The sequence below is a fragment of the Phoxinus phoxinus genome, assembly GCF_949152265.1.
Source record: "Phoxinus phoxinus genome assembly, chromosome: 1".
Classification (NCBI taxonomy): domain Eukaryota; kingdom Metazoa; phylum Chordata; class Actinopteri; order Cypriniformes; family Leuciscidae; genus Phoxinus; species Phoxinus phoxinus.
The window spans coordinates 40,182,959-40,197,741 of NC_136876.1; the positions used below are offsets into that span (position 1 = coordinate 40,182,959).

At 37.8% G+C, this 14,783-nt stretch overlaps 1 protein-coding gene across 1 annotated transcript in view; it reads left to right on the top strand.

Moving 5' to 3' along the window:
* The window catches only part of sdk2a (sidekick cell adhesion molecule 2a), a 63,040-nt gene that overhangs the window by 24,503 nt on the left and 23,754 nt on the right, over window positions 1-14,783 (top strand). Inside the window, exons 15-24 of the mRNA XM_079618050.1 lie at window positions 3,305-3,445; window positions 3,640-3,821; window positions 6,147-6,262; window positions 6,442-6,637; window positions 6,741-6,839; window positions 6,923-7,114; window positions 10,059-10,180; window positions 10,278-10,387; window positions 11,821-11,971; window positions 14,254-14,491. Coding sequence (XP_079474176.1) covers window positions 3,305-3,445; window positions 3,640-3,821; window positions 6,147-6,262; window positions 6,442-6,637; window positions 6,741-6,839; window positions 6,923-7,114; window positions 10,059-10,180; window positions 10,278-10,387; window positions 11,821-11,971; window positions 14,254-14,491 — 1,547 coding nt within the window. The remainder of the gene's footprint in view (window positions 1-3,304; window positions 3,446-3,639; window positions 3,822-6,146; window positions 6,263-6,441; window positions 6,638-6,740; window positions 6,840-6,922; window positions 7,115-10,058; window positions 10,181-10,277; window positions 10,388-11,820; window positions 11,972-14,253; window positions 14,492-14,783) is intronic.

Consider the following 14,783-nt stretch of genomic DNA (forward strand, 5'->3'; position numbering starts at 1 on the left):
AATTCTTACAATATCATACCACTTTCCATTAAAACAGTAATATACAGGAATATACCTACAGGAATATACTGTGAATTAACAGCGCTCAAAGTCGACACTCAGAGGCTGTTTTCCCAATCACACCCTATACCCTCATTCACTATTGCCTACATTAGTTCAATAATATAGTCCACTTGAATGAAAAGAAGAGAGTGAATTGAGACACTGGTGAACACCTGATAAGCAGAATCACTGAAGGACAGAGGAACAAGAACAGAAAAAAGAGAAACACAAGAACTACAACTGACTTCCAGCCACACTGAGTGTGAAACCAGTTTAACATTATTTATTTCATACATGTACAAAAGGTCTTGTTGAGAATGAACAGGGATTTAGTTAATAATAAAGTTTGTTGTCACCATGATGGAGATCAGTATTTGCTTTAGTTGGTCTCTTGTACCTTGACTTAAAAACTTCTACCGTTCATCTCTCTTTGGCTGCTGTGACAGTGAGTTTATAAAGCACATTTGTTACGGCAAGAAAAAGTCAAGAGAAAGTTGATCAGGTGTTTTTGGTTTTGTGATGATGTCATAATCATCCATGAGTGAGTTTTTGCTATTTTTTGAATGTGAGATATGAATTTATGGGTTTTGTACAATATATTTGAAAATCTACAACATGAAATCCAGCAATCTTTCCGTAATCAGGTCAACTGAAGAATATTGCTATCAAATAGCGCAATCAAATTTTATTTAATCCTGCTTGACTCAGGCACAGAAAGATATCTAAAATCATCATATGAATCTCAACAATGGTGACGATCAAAAGTTTCATGTCGCAATGCATGCTGGGTACCAGGATAGTATAAAACTCCCAGCATGCTCTGCTGCATGACTAATAATTTAAAACCATTGTTGAGATGCATGTTCTAATTTGTGATATCTCTGTGTTTCTGTATTGCAGTGTAACTCTGTTATTTTTGGTTATGCTTGTGTTAGAAATAAATTAGTCGTTGTTGTGGTTTCACATTGGTGGTAACATTAACACTTTTGATTGACAATTAAACTCTGAATGAGTGAGAATTAACTTCTTAGTGAATTAACAGGCTATATAATGATTTCATCATAACTGCAATCATTCACAAACTGTGTGTGAGCACAAGTGAGATTTGCTAAAACACAGCTCAAGCAGCAAGAGAAAAACTAATGTGTTCGCATCAACAAACCAACTAAAGCAAACACTGATCTCTATAATGGTAATCAAACATTTTCAATTAAACATCTCAATAACAACTTCAGTAGATGTATGACAGAAATAAAGTCATACTGGTTAATAATACGTGTAATAATGTGTAATGGCTGGAAGTCGGTTGTAGTTCTTGTGTTTTTCTATTTTCTGTTCTTGTGTTCCTCTTTCCTTCAGTGATTCTGCTTGTTAACAGCAGGTGTTCATCACTAATGCTCAACAATCACTTACATATTCACTTAATGATCTCACTGCAACACTGCGTCAATGTTACTTTTTACTCTTTGTAGTGTGGATTTTCCTGTGGGGTTGAAAGGGTTAACAGTGTAAGATAAAAAGACACACCCACGAAAAGTGTTTAAACAGTAATAAACTGTAAGTTATAAAACAGGTTTATACTGGCAACACTGTTGCCAGTAGTTTACTGTAAAATGTAGTTTTTTGGGTCACCATTGTGCTGAAGAGTAGAGCCTGTGCTTTAGTCCAGGAGAAGATCAAGAAACATTGATGATATGCTGCATGTTGCTTTATTTAATAGGCGGTGACTGTGTAATTGCTGGTCCAGTGGAAATCTTTTTATGTACGTAAGTTTTTTAGTGGTTTCAAAGGAAATTTCATAATACTCTTTGCTCACATTATTAATGCATTACACATATTAGTTAATACATTTAAATGACAGTTGGTCAATTTAAGGCAGTCGGTTTCTGCAAGTGAAATTAGTTTTAATTCGAGTTTTAATATAGTGCATTTTAAAGTAACAAACTGTTTATTACAGTAAAATACTGTAGATTACAGTAAAGAACTGTACAATTAACAGTAAATTACTGGCAACAGTGTTGCCAGTATCTTACTGTAAAAAAACCCGGTAAGGTCTAACAGTGTGGTGCATTACAATGACACAGAGATAGTCAGCATATATGTGGTCAATGGGCCCTATTTTAACGATCTAAGCGCATGGTCTAAAGCTCACGGCGCAAGTGCACTTAGGGCGTGTCCGAATCCGAGTCCCAGTGGGAAAAATGGTCTAAAAGGGTTGGCCCTATAATGAGTAATGGGTGTGTTTTGGGCATAATGTGCAATAAACCAATCAGAGTGTCATTTCCCATTTCATTTAAAAGCCAGTTGCGCTCGCACCATGGCGGATTCACTATTTACATGGTGGAATTTGCAAGCGGAAAGATTGAATGCGTCTCCGGAGAGAAACCGAATCTGCATGTGCGCATCCATCTACGCAGACCATCTATGGGACAAGCCGGATTCCACCATATCTTTATGTACACAATATTAATATTTTACATTGTAATCCTTTTATTTTTCATATTTGGCATGTTTGTGTGCTGATGCGCATCCCTGTGTGTTTTATAAGCAGAGTGTATGTGCGTTGTGGACCCGCCTATAGGCTCATTTTACTATTGTGCTCTTTAAATAACAATAAAAATACTGCACCATTGACTTTAGACCAGGTTTTTGTTGGTCAATGGCTCAGTCTATTTCTGTTGCCTCAAAATAGCAATGCGCCAACAATGCACCTGAACACACCTCGTTTTCAGACCGGCAGACCATGGGCGCACAAATAGACGCAAATGCATTTGCTATTTAAACGACGTGGCGCAGGACGTGAAAAAGATAACTGCGTCAGGCTGAAACTAGCAAAAAACACTGGTGCTGCGCTTGGCGCTACATTGCGCCGGGTGTATGATAGGGCCCATTGTCATAAATGTTTTTATATCTGAGAATGTTGTTGATCTGGTTTTTGCACCATAACGTTCCTTAGTTTTTCTCAAAATCATACAACCGTGCGTATTTCCAGGTTAAACCAATAATAACAAAAAAAAAAAGGTCTGAGACAGCTTGACCTTGCTGCATGTAATATTAATCTTCCAGTGATTCCTCTGTCTCTCTCCATCTTTCTTTTAAATGATACATTTTGTATTTTTGCCTCTGTGTTCGATGGTACACTAAAACAAGGAAATAATTGGGTGGAGAGCGAGGTAATTGACTCAACCCTGTGTCACATGGCCATTCCACTTTCTCTTTTAATCTCTTTTTTTGGCTCTTTCTCCCAATTCCCTGTTTTTAGAGTACCATTACCGGAGGAGCCCCCAAGCGCCCCTCCTCAGACAGTGATAGCCAGTGGCCGAACCAACCAGTCCATCATGATCCAGTGGCAGCCGCCCCCTGAGAGCCACCAAAACGGGCCGCTTCAAGGCTACATCATCAGGTGAGAGATCTTTGGGACTCCTTTACACAATCAAGCTGTTCTCAGCAGAACTTCATCTTCTAGATTAGACCGGGTCTAGCCTGGTTCAAGTCCCATTGGAACCCCACTCAGTGAGAGCTCCTTTATTTGAGTCTCAGAAGTCATGGGAGATATGCTTTTTCAATGTCTCATACTATTCCCACCATGCCGCTCAGGTACTGTCTGTCTGGATTGCCGGTGGACTGTCAGATGAAAAACATCACTAACCCAGACCAAACAAATCTTCTGCTGGAGGACCTCATCATTTGGACCAACTACGAGATTGAGGTGGCCGCTTATAACGGGGCAGGCCAGGGCGTCTACAGCCCCAAAGTCACGGAATGGACCCTACAAGGCGGTGAGGACCTTGAGAGTATTTTATAATCAACAGATTTCCTAGACAGCAACATAGTGTCGGCCCAGATCCAGGCCACATCTGGTACATGTGGATTCGACGCGTACTACTAGATGTGGGACGGATCTGGGCCGATACTATGTTGCTGTCTGGGTTTGGCGCAAGATTTACTAAACAGGGCAAATTGACGTGAGAGCGCAATCCCAAACGCGACGCTGCGACACACGATAAAAGGTATCTTTTCCATGTTAATCAGAGTTTTTGTCCTAACCAGACGCCAAATTTCTAATTTAGAAACGGTTCCTATTTCTGGAACCTATTCCTATTCCCCCACACAGACGGGATGGATATGAATTTCCCTATGAACAAGATCGAATAAACTGATTGTCATAAGAAGAAATTACAAGCGATAATGGATAATTTACCTCAGATTTTGAAAGCATATAATATAGCGTTCAAACTGAATTCTATGCAAACATACAACTGTACTTCATAACAAAATTAGTCAATGAGTATATTTTGTTAATGTTTTGATTTTTAATAATGTTATTTCTTGATTTGATTATGTCCTTACCCATTTCGAATGCGAGTGCGGGCCAGCAGTGCCCTTTCACAGAGAGCCCACACGTTGTTCTGAATGGCTGTGATTTTTGATTTTTGATTTTTTGTAGTGTGGACAGACAACTTCCTGTCGCTGGAATTTTATCGCGTTGCGTGTAGTTAGGACACGGTGTAACGCAATCTACAAAGAGCAACGCGTGCTTTTTTTTTGTGGTAAATAATGGTGCAAACACCAGTAAATTGACGAGCACAAACCTTAGTAAATCGCCTTGCATGATTAATTTTAATAATCTCCTCCCATAAATGTTCATACAAATGCATATGCAATAAGGTCAACAGCAAAAATGCTGTAATTGTGTCCACGCCCTTTTAGCGCTATTTTTTTCACTGTCTTTGGTAAACCCATACAGTATTTTTTTACGCCAAAAGAGGGTTTGCATTGACACAAATGGTTTGTAAATTGGGCCCTAAATGCCTAATTTGCTATTTTATATTTTTAGATTTAATGTTTCTCATAAATGAAAGACAATTATTTATTGGTCATTTTTTCTTACAGTAGCAGGGTTGAACAGTTAAGGTTAACAAATGCCATCACATACGTTTTGTGTAAAAATGGAGAAAATGTTCCTGTCTTGCTAAAGAATGATATATATGATTTCAACAGATGCAATATTTAATGTAATATTATTAAGTTATTGTAAATTATTTAACATTTCCTGTGAATTAAATACAATTATTTGTATCATAATATTTTTTTTCTTAAAATAACTTGTGACGGTTGAACAAAATTTAAATTTACAGTTTGTGTAAAAATACAGAAAATGGATTGAGATTATTTTCTTCTCGTCGTGATGAAGAAAGGGTTCAAATGATGTCACGTACTGTTTTTGAAACACTGATCTGTTTATTTTTTCAATGTGAAAAAAAACTCAAAACTTGTGGGATAGTTTATATCTCCATGTAAGCACATTGATTCTTCCAAATCGCTTCAGTTAAAAAATATAATCTGTTACTACAAAGGAACAACAAACACTCAAATTAATTACATTATTTTTTTATATGTTTGGAAAAAAAATTATTCACAAGGAAAAATTATCTTACTCGCCGCCTACTTTTTAATACATATCTATAAAAAGGAATATTCATTTTGTAATGGGGTAAAATGCAGTTCCATGTTTCCATGCAACATGTGGGTTGCAGCTAAATATCTGTTTTGGTCATTAAAAAATAGATAATTAAATATGTATATGATTTGAACAGATGCAATATTTAATTTAATATTAGATATATTTGTATAATTTAATATTTCTGATCTCTTTTTTTCTTTCCGTAACTTGGGTAACAGGGGTGATAGTTAAGCCATCTACATTACAGTTTGTGTTCAAATTGAGAAAATTAATGGAATTATTTACTTGTCTTCTCATCATGTTGAGAAAATAATGTCACTTCTTGTTTGTCACAATTTAAAAAAAAAAAATTCTTCATATTCATATAATCATATTCATACCAAATTTAAACAGATTATGTAAAAATGTAATTTTAATTGTTGGATACAGATCGTGAGGTGTGACAGATCAAAATTACCTATTTAAAATGGCTGCTTTTCATGCAAGATTCATTTTTAGATGAGATAACAGTGTATACATTATGTCTAATAGTTCTCACAAAAAGAAAAGGGTGGAATTATGGTCTCTGTCTCTTTTTCAGTCACTGTCTGCTCTTTGATTTCCCTCACCATCTCATCTCCTCAAATCTTCTCTTTTCAAGTGCCCACGGTCCCACCTGGGAACGTCCAGGCAGAGGCTGTCAACTCCACCACAGTCCGTTTCACGTGGAGCGCCCCGAGTCCACAGTTTATCAATGGCATCAACCAGGGATACAAGGTGAGCATCCATCCACTGCCCTCTATTGGTCAGTGACAGGACTGCAGTGCTCTTTTTATTGTAATGGTTTCATTACTTCCAATATATGTCATGCTGAGACAGCAGCAGCAGGATTCACATTGGCTTGTGCTAAGCGATAGTGGTCACATCTGTCCGTTTTTTTTTTTTTTTTACTTCAGCTGTTGGCATGGGAACCAGGCCACGAGGAAGATGTTACCTTGGTTACCGTGAGACCCAATTTTCAAGACAGTGTTCATGTGGGTTACACCACCGGACTGAAGAAGTTCACCGAGTACTTGACTTGCGTGCTGTGCTTCACTACGCCAGGAGATGGTCCTCGCAGCACCCCGCAGCGCATACGCACCCACGAAGACTGTGAGTGTCCTTATTACGTATCCGTCTCTACACATTCCGATGCTCACTTCAGGCTTGCAGGTGTCTGTTTGAAAAGACTCAATGTGTGTGCCTCTATGCTCAGCCCCAGGACCTGTAGGTCACCTGAGCTTCACGGAAATCCTGGACACTTCTCTCAAAGTGAGCTGGAAAGATCCTCCTGAGAAGAACGGCATCCTCACAGGTACCCGTACCAGAAACATTACGATTTCTTCTGATCTTCGGAAGTGAGTGTTTTCTCAACCGCTTCCCGTCTTGTGCTCGCAGGGTATCGCATTTCCTGGGAGGAATTCAACAGGACGAACACGCGCGTCACGCATTACCTGCCGAACATAACGCAGGAGTACCGGGTCACCGGTTTGACTGCACTCACTACCTACACCATTCAGGTGGCCGGGATGACCTCCAAAGGTCAAGGTCAGCTGTCGTCCTCCACCATTTCCTCTGGAGTGCCACCAGGTCAGTTTCTACTCATTCAAAGTCATGTTTTCTTTCTCTCCAAGATTGAGTCGTTACCGTCAAGCCATCATTTTCCAGCAAAAGTGTAGAATCTGAAGCTCCTGTATTATTAGAACGACTACTATCTTCAGCTTTTATTTCAAATAAATTTAAATTTGTGTTCATAAGATTTCATTTATATTTTGTGTGTGTGTTGGGGCCAGTAGAAATCTGAACAACTGAGTACACTGTCAAAATATATTTTCATGATTTATCACAACTTTTTTTCTTTGGTCAAATCAGCTTAGTTAATTAATGTTTAGAAAACATAATATTTTGAGTTTCGGTATATTAAACCATTCTTCTTGATTGTATTAAACGCCCACTGAAGTGCCTTGGAACGCGCAGCTTTGTTTGATGCATTGATGTATTTCCACGTAAACAGGAAGCTAAGGCAGGACATATTGAATGGCCCCTCCCCCTTTTCAAACAGCCAATAGCGTTTAATTTACCTCACAGACTGCAAGTCGTACTTGACAGCACCATGAAAGCCAATCCGAGCACTGATGGTTCGTTGGATTCAATAGTAGAGGTGTGAATAAAGTCTAGACATTTCATTCTTAACCAACTTGGAAAACAGAATAATATGGAATAAGGTGGCCATGTAGTATTTATAGCATAGGGGCCAGGACGCATTCAATTCTAGAGAGCATTCGATTGGACAGTAGATAGTAGACAGTAGACAGTAGAAGCTGAAGTCTGCGGTGATGTCTTAAAAATCTGTGATCCATTTTAACAGAAGTGGGAGATTAAGTTTTGAATGCGTATATCTCCTAAATGCGAATTTTGTCATTATTTTGGAAAACACCAGCTTATTCATAACCTTAAGGCTAACATATTCATAATAAAAGCTAAAAAAAACGTACATTTTGATTTCAGGGGGCCTTCAACTCTGTTTAATTTCAATGAATGAAAAATGTTGAGGCATACAGGTAACTTACTTTTTTAAGTAAAACCAACAATATTTTTTTTACAGTGCGCAAAAAAAAAAAAAGTACTGTTAACTGTGACAGGGTTGTACACAGTAAAATCCCCAGTGTTAAATTAACACTGCTCAAGTGTTTATATGAGTCCACACTCAGAGAGTGTTAAATGAACACTGAAGCAGTGTTAAAGTTAATGAGATAATTAAGTGATTAATTTAGTTCTGATTGAGCATTATTGAAGACACCTGATGATAACAAGCAGAATCACTGAAGGAGAAAATCCTAATTGGTATGTTACCATTAGGGAGATCAGTGTTTGTTTTAGTTGGGGTCTTGACCCATACAATCTTAGCTTTAGATTTAGTTTGGCTGATATACATGAGTTATAACAGCCAGATGAACAAAGAAGAAAGGTTATATGATGATGGTTGTGTTTTAACATTATCATAAATTCATTATCATTTCACCTAAATCACTGAATTCATATAGAGCCTATTGTTGAGTTACATTCACTTTATTGGTTATAGCAGCACTGTCCTTTAAAAGCGTTATCTTTTTTATTTCACAGTGTAATCCAAATAATTTCTTATAACTTTAACACATACAAAATTGTTTTGTTTTTATTAAAACACAGACATCAAGAATCTGCCTGTGAATCTCAACAATGGTGACAATTATAAAACATTCTGGATGCCACCAATCAAATCTCATTCATGGCTCCCATCATGCATTGCTGCATGAATCAAATATTAGCTTATGGTCAGAGGTGATCTTTTGTCACCATTGTTGAGAATCATACGCTAAATCTTGATATCTGAGTGTGCCTACCTGCAACACTTTTCACTATACCATTAATAAAAGAAGGTTTTTTTTTTGTAATTGATTTGATCATTTGGATTTAATTGAAAAGGTTAAAATGGCATACTCTAACAAGGGGCAGTGCTGCTATAATCCATAATGAAAATGAATTAACTATTAAGTTAAGAAGTTTTAAGAAGTTACGTGAGTTCAGTTCCTCAGGCCAACTATTGATTATGTTATAACACAATCAACACCATCAGATCACTTTTTCTCTTTGTTCATCTGGCTGTTATAACTGAATTACAGCAGTCAAACAAATTTTAAAGTATAAAAAGTACGGGTCAAGAGCCCAACTAAAACAAACACTGATCTCCATAATGGTAACATACCAATTACGATTTTCTCCTTCAGTGATTCAGCTTGTTAACATCAGGTGTCTTCAATAATCCTCAATCATAACTCCATTAATGACTTAATTATCTAATTAACTTTAACACTGCTTCAGTGTTCATTTAACACTCTCTGAGTGTGGACTCATATAAACACTTGAGCAGTGTTAATTTAACACTGGGGATTTTGCTGTGTACATTCCTCTGGATGGAACTGTGTGCCCTTATTAACCTTCCTCTTGATAACGAGTTAATGAAGGCACGCTGAATATGATGGCATTGTGCATTAATATTCATAATCTTCAGCCACCTCTAGACACAAGCAAGAGACTAAACACAGTAAGATGAGACACCGTGGAAAAAAAATGCTTTGAAGTTGTCCTCTTTAGATGCTTATAATGAAGCATCGGTATGCTGGATGGATCACACTGTTTTTAAATCAAACCTATCTTGTCTCACTTTTTGTCCCCCATGATGCTAATTTGAAAGCTTCTGCTTCTGCATGCAAAAATTAACTGATGGCAGACAGAAATGTGTCATGCAAATAAGGACAATGTGCATCTCACTTTGATTCTGAATGCATTTTTCCCTGCCTAACGCGAGGCTGAGGATGGAATGTAAACGTATTTTGCATATTGTTCAGTATGGTCTGACTTACTTCATTTTTTAATTCAGCAGGAGGCATTGCGAGTGAATTGCAATAATATTGTTCCAAGGCCTTTAATTATTTTCCCCACTGAGCCATTTCTACCATTCATCTTGTCTTTTTCATTCCTCCCGTTCCCATAGAGATGCCTGGACCTCCTACCAACATCGCCATCTCCAACATCAGCCCACGTTCAGTTACCCTGCAGTTCAAACCAGGCTATGATGGCAAAACATCTATCTCACGCTGGCTGGTAGAGGCTCAGGTAGTTCAGAACAAATTTCCATTGAGAATGTACCTCAAGCTGTCACCTTTTTTATTAGCCATCGCTGATCTCTCTCTTTCCTTTGTTGCACGTTCAGATCGGTGTTATCGGAGAAAATGAGGAGTGGGTCATGGCCCATCAGCTGGCCAATGAGCCTGATGCACGATCCCTTGAGGTCCTGGGCCTGAACCCCTACACATACTACAGGTCCATCCCTGACATGTTGAAATCTGAGATATACTGGGCCATTCTACAGATTTGGTTCGAAGTCAGAGTTGGAAACGTCTTGAAAAAATGTTGTCTTTTCCCACAAATATTTTATGAATGCAAATTGTGTAATATCCAAAGTACACATTTCTAGTAATTGTGCAGTTAATTCTCATATTGTATTTTCAGAAAGAATTGGAATATTTTTCCTCTCCCCAAATTTGTCACTACCGAAACACAATAACAAGGGTTGTATTGACCTATTATGATTTTGTTTACATCTGCCTTGTAAATATATTTCTTGCTATTTTATGAAAAAGTTTTCACAGGTAAATCAATAACAATTAAAATTTGAACTATTTCAATTGTAATGTATGAGATTTGTGTATTTTGAATCCAATCTTTCTTTGTAAAAGGCGTACAGTTAATCATACTGATTTCAAAGTTAAGGATTCTTTCATTTGAATATACATTTAACAAAACACTATCATAACATCTTGTCCTGTCACAACATGACTGTGTCGGTAGTGACAATACTAGTGATACTTTTAAGCCTAGTTCAAAGATGCTAATCAGCACATGGTTAGCTAGCACAGTTATGAACAGTTGTACACATATAAAAACTAAATTTTATCGAAAAACCCCCCCAAAAAACATGATGTCACAACCGAAACTTCACCGCCTTTCAGTCTTGACTGTTTCGGTAGTGACAATTTTCTATATTTTTGAGCCAAGCTCAAATATGCTAATAAGCACATGGTTAGCTAGCACGGTTCTTAACAGTTATTCACACACAAAAATTCTATTTTATGGAATAACACCCCAAAAAATCTGCTTAATTGCAGAAAAAGGTGTTTGGTAGTGGCATTCCTTTAAGTTACATACAGATTTTCAGACTTTTGAACACATTTACCTCAAAAGTATGGGACCTATTTATTTACTATGTAGCTATGAGAGAGAGGGACACAGGAATATTTTCTGATAAAAAATGTAGGGCTGTAATCAAAATCAGTCTCAGCCAATGGAATGAAACATACACTGTTTCGGTAGTGACGTAACAATATTGGACACATTCTTTCACATAAAGATTCATGTTATACAAATAAAAATGTTACTTCACTTTTTAAAAAAACCTAAAAGATATTTTTCAATATCATTTTCATACGTTGAAATTTAGGGGTTCGAGACAGCCTCCTGCCAATTGAAAGTACCCATAAGTGATTATTTTATATTTATTAAGCTTATTGATATTTAAAATATTATTGTGGGATTCAATAGGTAGTAGAAGAATCTTTGTAAACATCTATGATTTGAATACTTAAGTGATTTTTAAATGTGGTTTTTGGTTGTGGGACCGCAGTTTGCACCAATTCTGTAGAATGGCCCATATACGGTGCCTGTAGGCTGCGTTATAACTTGCCGTTTGATTTTAGGTTTCGAATGAGGCAGGTGAATATAGTAGGCACAAGCCCACCCAGCCAGCCATCCAGGAAGATCCAGACCCTACAGGCTCCTCCTGACATCGCCCCAGCCAACATCACTCTCCGCACAGCCAGCGAGACCAGCCTGTGGCTCAGATGGGTGGTACGTATGCGTTCTGGAATCTGATCGATATGCTTAAGAGGAAAATACGTGTGTTCGTTTTATCTTGAGTAGTCCGGAGATTGCATTTCCACCCATAGGAAAATTTTATTGATCAGGGTTTGCTTGTTCATATAGCTTTGGAGAATTAATAGGTCCCAGTCTTTTATTTAAGTAGCAACTTATATCAATGTTTCTTATTGCTTCCTATTCCCAATTACTATGGAGAAATTAAAGTAGACAAACACATATGAGACTATGTTATTCATTTGGAACGTTCTGATAATTAGATCTTGGAAGAAATTAATGAGAACTCTTGGTATCTCAACTTTACTCTGCAAATTTGAAAACGTTTTCAGACATTGGGTCTCATTCACCTTAGTCCTAACCCTATCCCTACCCATAAACCTAACCCTATACTTAACTTATCCCTAAAATCGGTGAATAACACTGATGTAAAGCGCCTAAGTAAGCCTAAACTTGACATAATCTGTAAACTTGTCCCTCAAATCTGTTTTCTCCAGAGCTGCCATATTGTTAAATGAGATAAATTAAGAACTTTTTTACAACAGAAATGAATCAGCACTGACCTTACTTAAGCTGGACAATGACATTAATTTCTTCTAGAGCTGCTGTACAGCCAAAACAAACTTTGTTGCATTATTTTCCTGTTATCACTGTAAAGCTGCTTTGAAACAATCTTGTTAAAAGTGCTATATAAATAAAGGTTACTTGACTTGACCTGACCTTGGGCATGCGATCGCTCATTTAGATTACTCCAAATTCATTAACATTAGAAAGAGGTTAAAAACAAATATTTTTTTTGGAAAATACACACAATTATAAGTGAATGAGACCCATTGTCTCTTCTGAAGAGACAGAAGTATCTCCCGGGCGGGTATCTCCCATTCTTCTTCTCGGGAGATAAATCAGAAAAATTTGAAACTTAAAGGAGAACTCCGGTCTATTTTAACATTGAGCTCATTTTTTTTGTATATTTGGACGTTTTAAACCTGCTTTTAGCCTCTTAAAGGACAAGTTCGGTATTTTACACTTAAAGCCCTGTTTACAGATCATATCTGATGAAATAGAACGGTTAATATTAAAATGTGGACACAGGCTCCTCTCCCGAGAATTTTAGGTTTATTTTGCTTTCCCCCCACCCCAATGGTTGTCTATGTGCACTGGAAGATTCCTTCCTAAAAACACATTAAACTTTCGTTTACAAAGACGTGAAACTCACCGAGTGGTCAGGGGTGTTCACTGATACAGTCCCAAAAAAAAAATCGATGAAAAAGATGCTTTCCAACAGGTTTTATCGTAGTTTTTGTCCAACTCCATTGACTTGTATTGAATGTGCTGTGTGAGGTACGATATTCCTCCGCCCGCTTCTTCTTCTGCTTCTTCTGTGTATTCAATGAAATGCCAGCGGTTTGCTTGCAATTGGCAAAGGTGCATTATCGCCACCAACTGGGCTGGAGTGTCTATTATTCAAGCTTTCAACGGAAGAATCACGGGTGTGACGCGTTTGGCAAAATAGGTCCACAAAAGCGAAATAAACCTAAAATTCTCGGGACAGCAGCATGTGTCCAAATTTTAATCTTAACCGTTCTATTTCATCAGATACGATCTGTAAACAGGGCTTTAAGTGTAAAATACCGAACTTGTCCTTTAACATCCTTGATCGAAGTCCAAAGTAGTCGATTGTCGAGTTCACACGCATAGGTTTAGTTACCTATGATCACACGTGTGAACTCGACAATCGACTACTTTGGACTTCGACCGAAAACAGAATGTAAATAAAGGTATGTGCGCTGGCTGAAATAACAATTTTTATTCATATCTTTCACATCTACTACAGTCAGATTCACTCGTGTTCACTCTGAAGGAATCACTCAACATGGCTGGGCACTTGTAATTTACAAGTGCCCAGCCATGTGTAATGACATATCAAGGATGTTAAGAGGCTAAAAGCAGGTTTAAAACGTGCCCCATTGAAGTCAACAGGGTGCAAATTTTAAAAAGAGGATAACACAGTGTAGGCAACACCGATTTTTGTCGTTGTTTTCTGTATTGATAGCAATCCAAATTTACAAAAAAATGAGTTATCCTTTAAGCAGAAGTCACCATTTCCATCTCATTGTTTTGGGAGAAACAGTTGGCGTATTGAAGAGATTTCATCTGTGATTTTATTTTCCTAACGTTGATAAGACCTGGTCGAGAGGTGATAAATGTTCTAAGATGCTAAAATTTTGAATCTAAGTTGAAGTGTGTCTGTATTCTAGCCGCTGCCAGAATGGGAATACAATGGCAATCCAGAGCTGGTGGGCTACCGGGTGCAGTACTCACGCCTGGGCTCAAAGGTTGGGGTCCTGTCCCACATCATTCCTGACAGGCAAGAGAGAGAGTTTACCATTGAGGACCTGGAGGAGTGGACAGAATACGAGGTCAAAGTGCAGTCGTTCAATGGCATCGGGCCAGGACCGTGGAGCCAGCCAGTTCACGGGAGAACCAGAGAGTCAGGTGAGAAATCTGCTGTGCTTTCTTTCCTCCCTCTCTTGTACTTTTACTCTTTTGCACCTTCTCAAAATGCTTTTACAACAATGCTGACCTTTGAATTAATTATGATGGCTGCCCACAGGAACACTTTATTGCTCAAAGGTTGTTCATTTATTGCCCAGGAGTCTTAATGGAGTTTGCAGTTATGATTCAAATAACTTTGTATCTCCTAAAATTATGATGAGAAATAAAAATAGATGAGACAATTGCTGCTGGCATGGAGTAAGAGAAGCTATCTATAAAATAACCATGGATA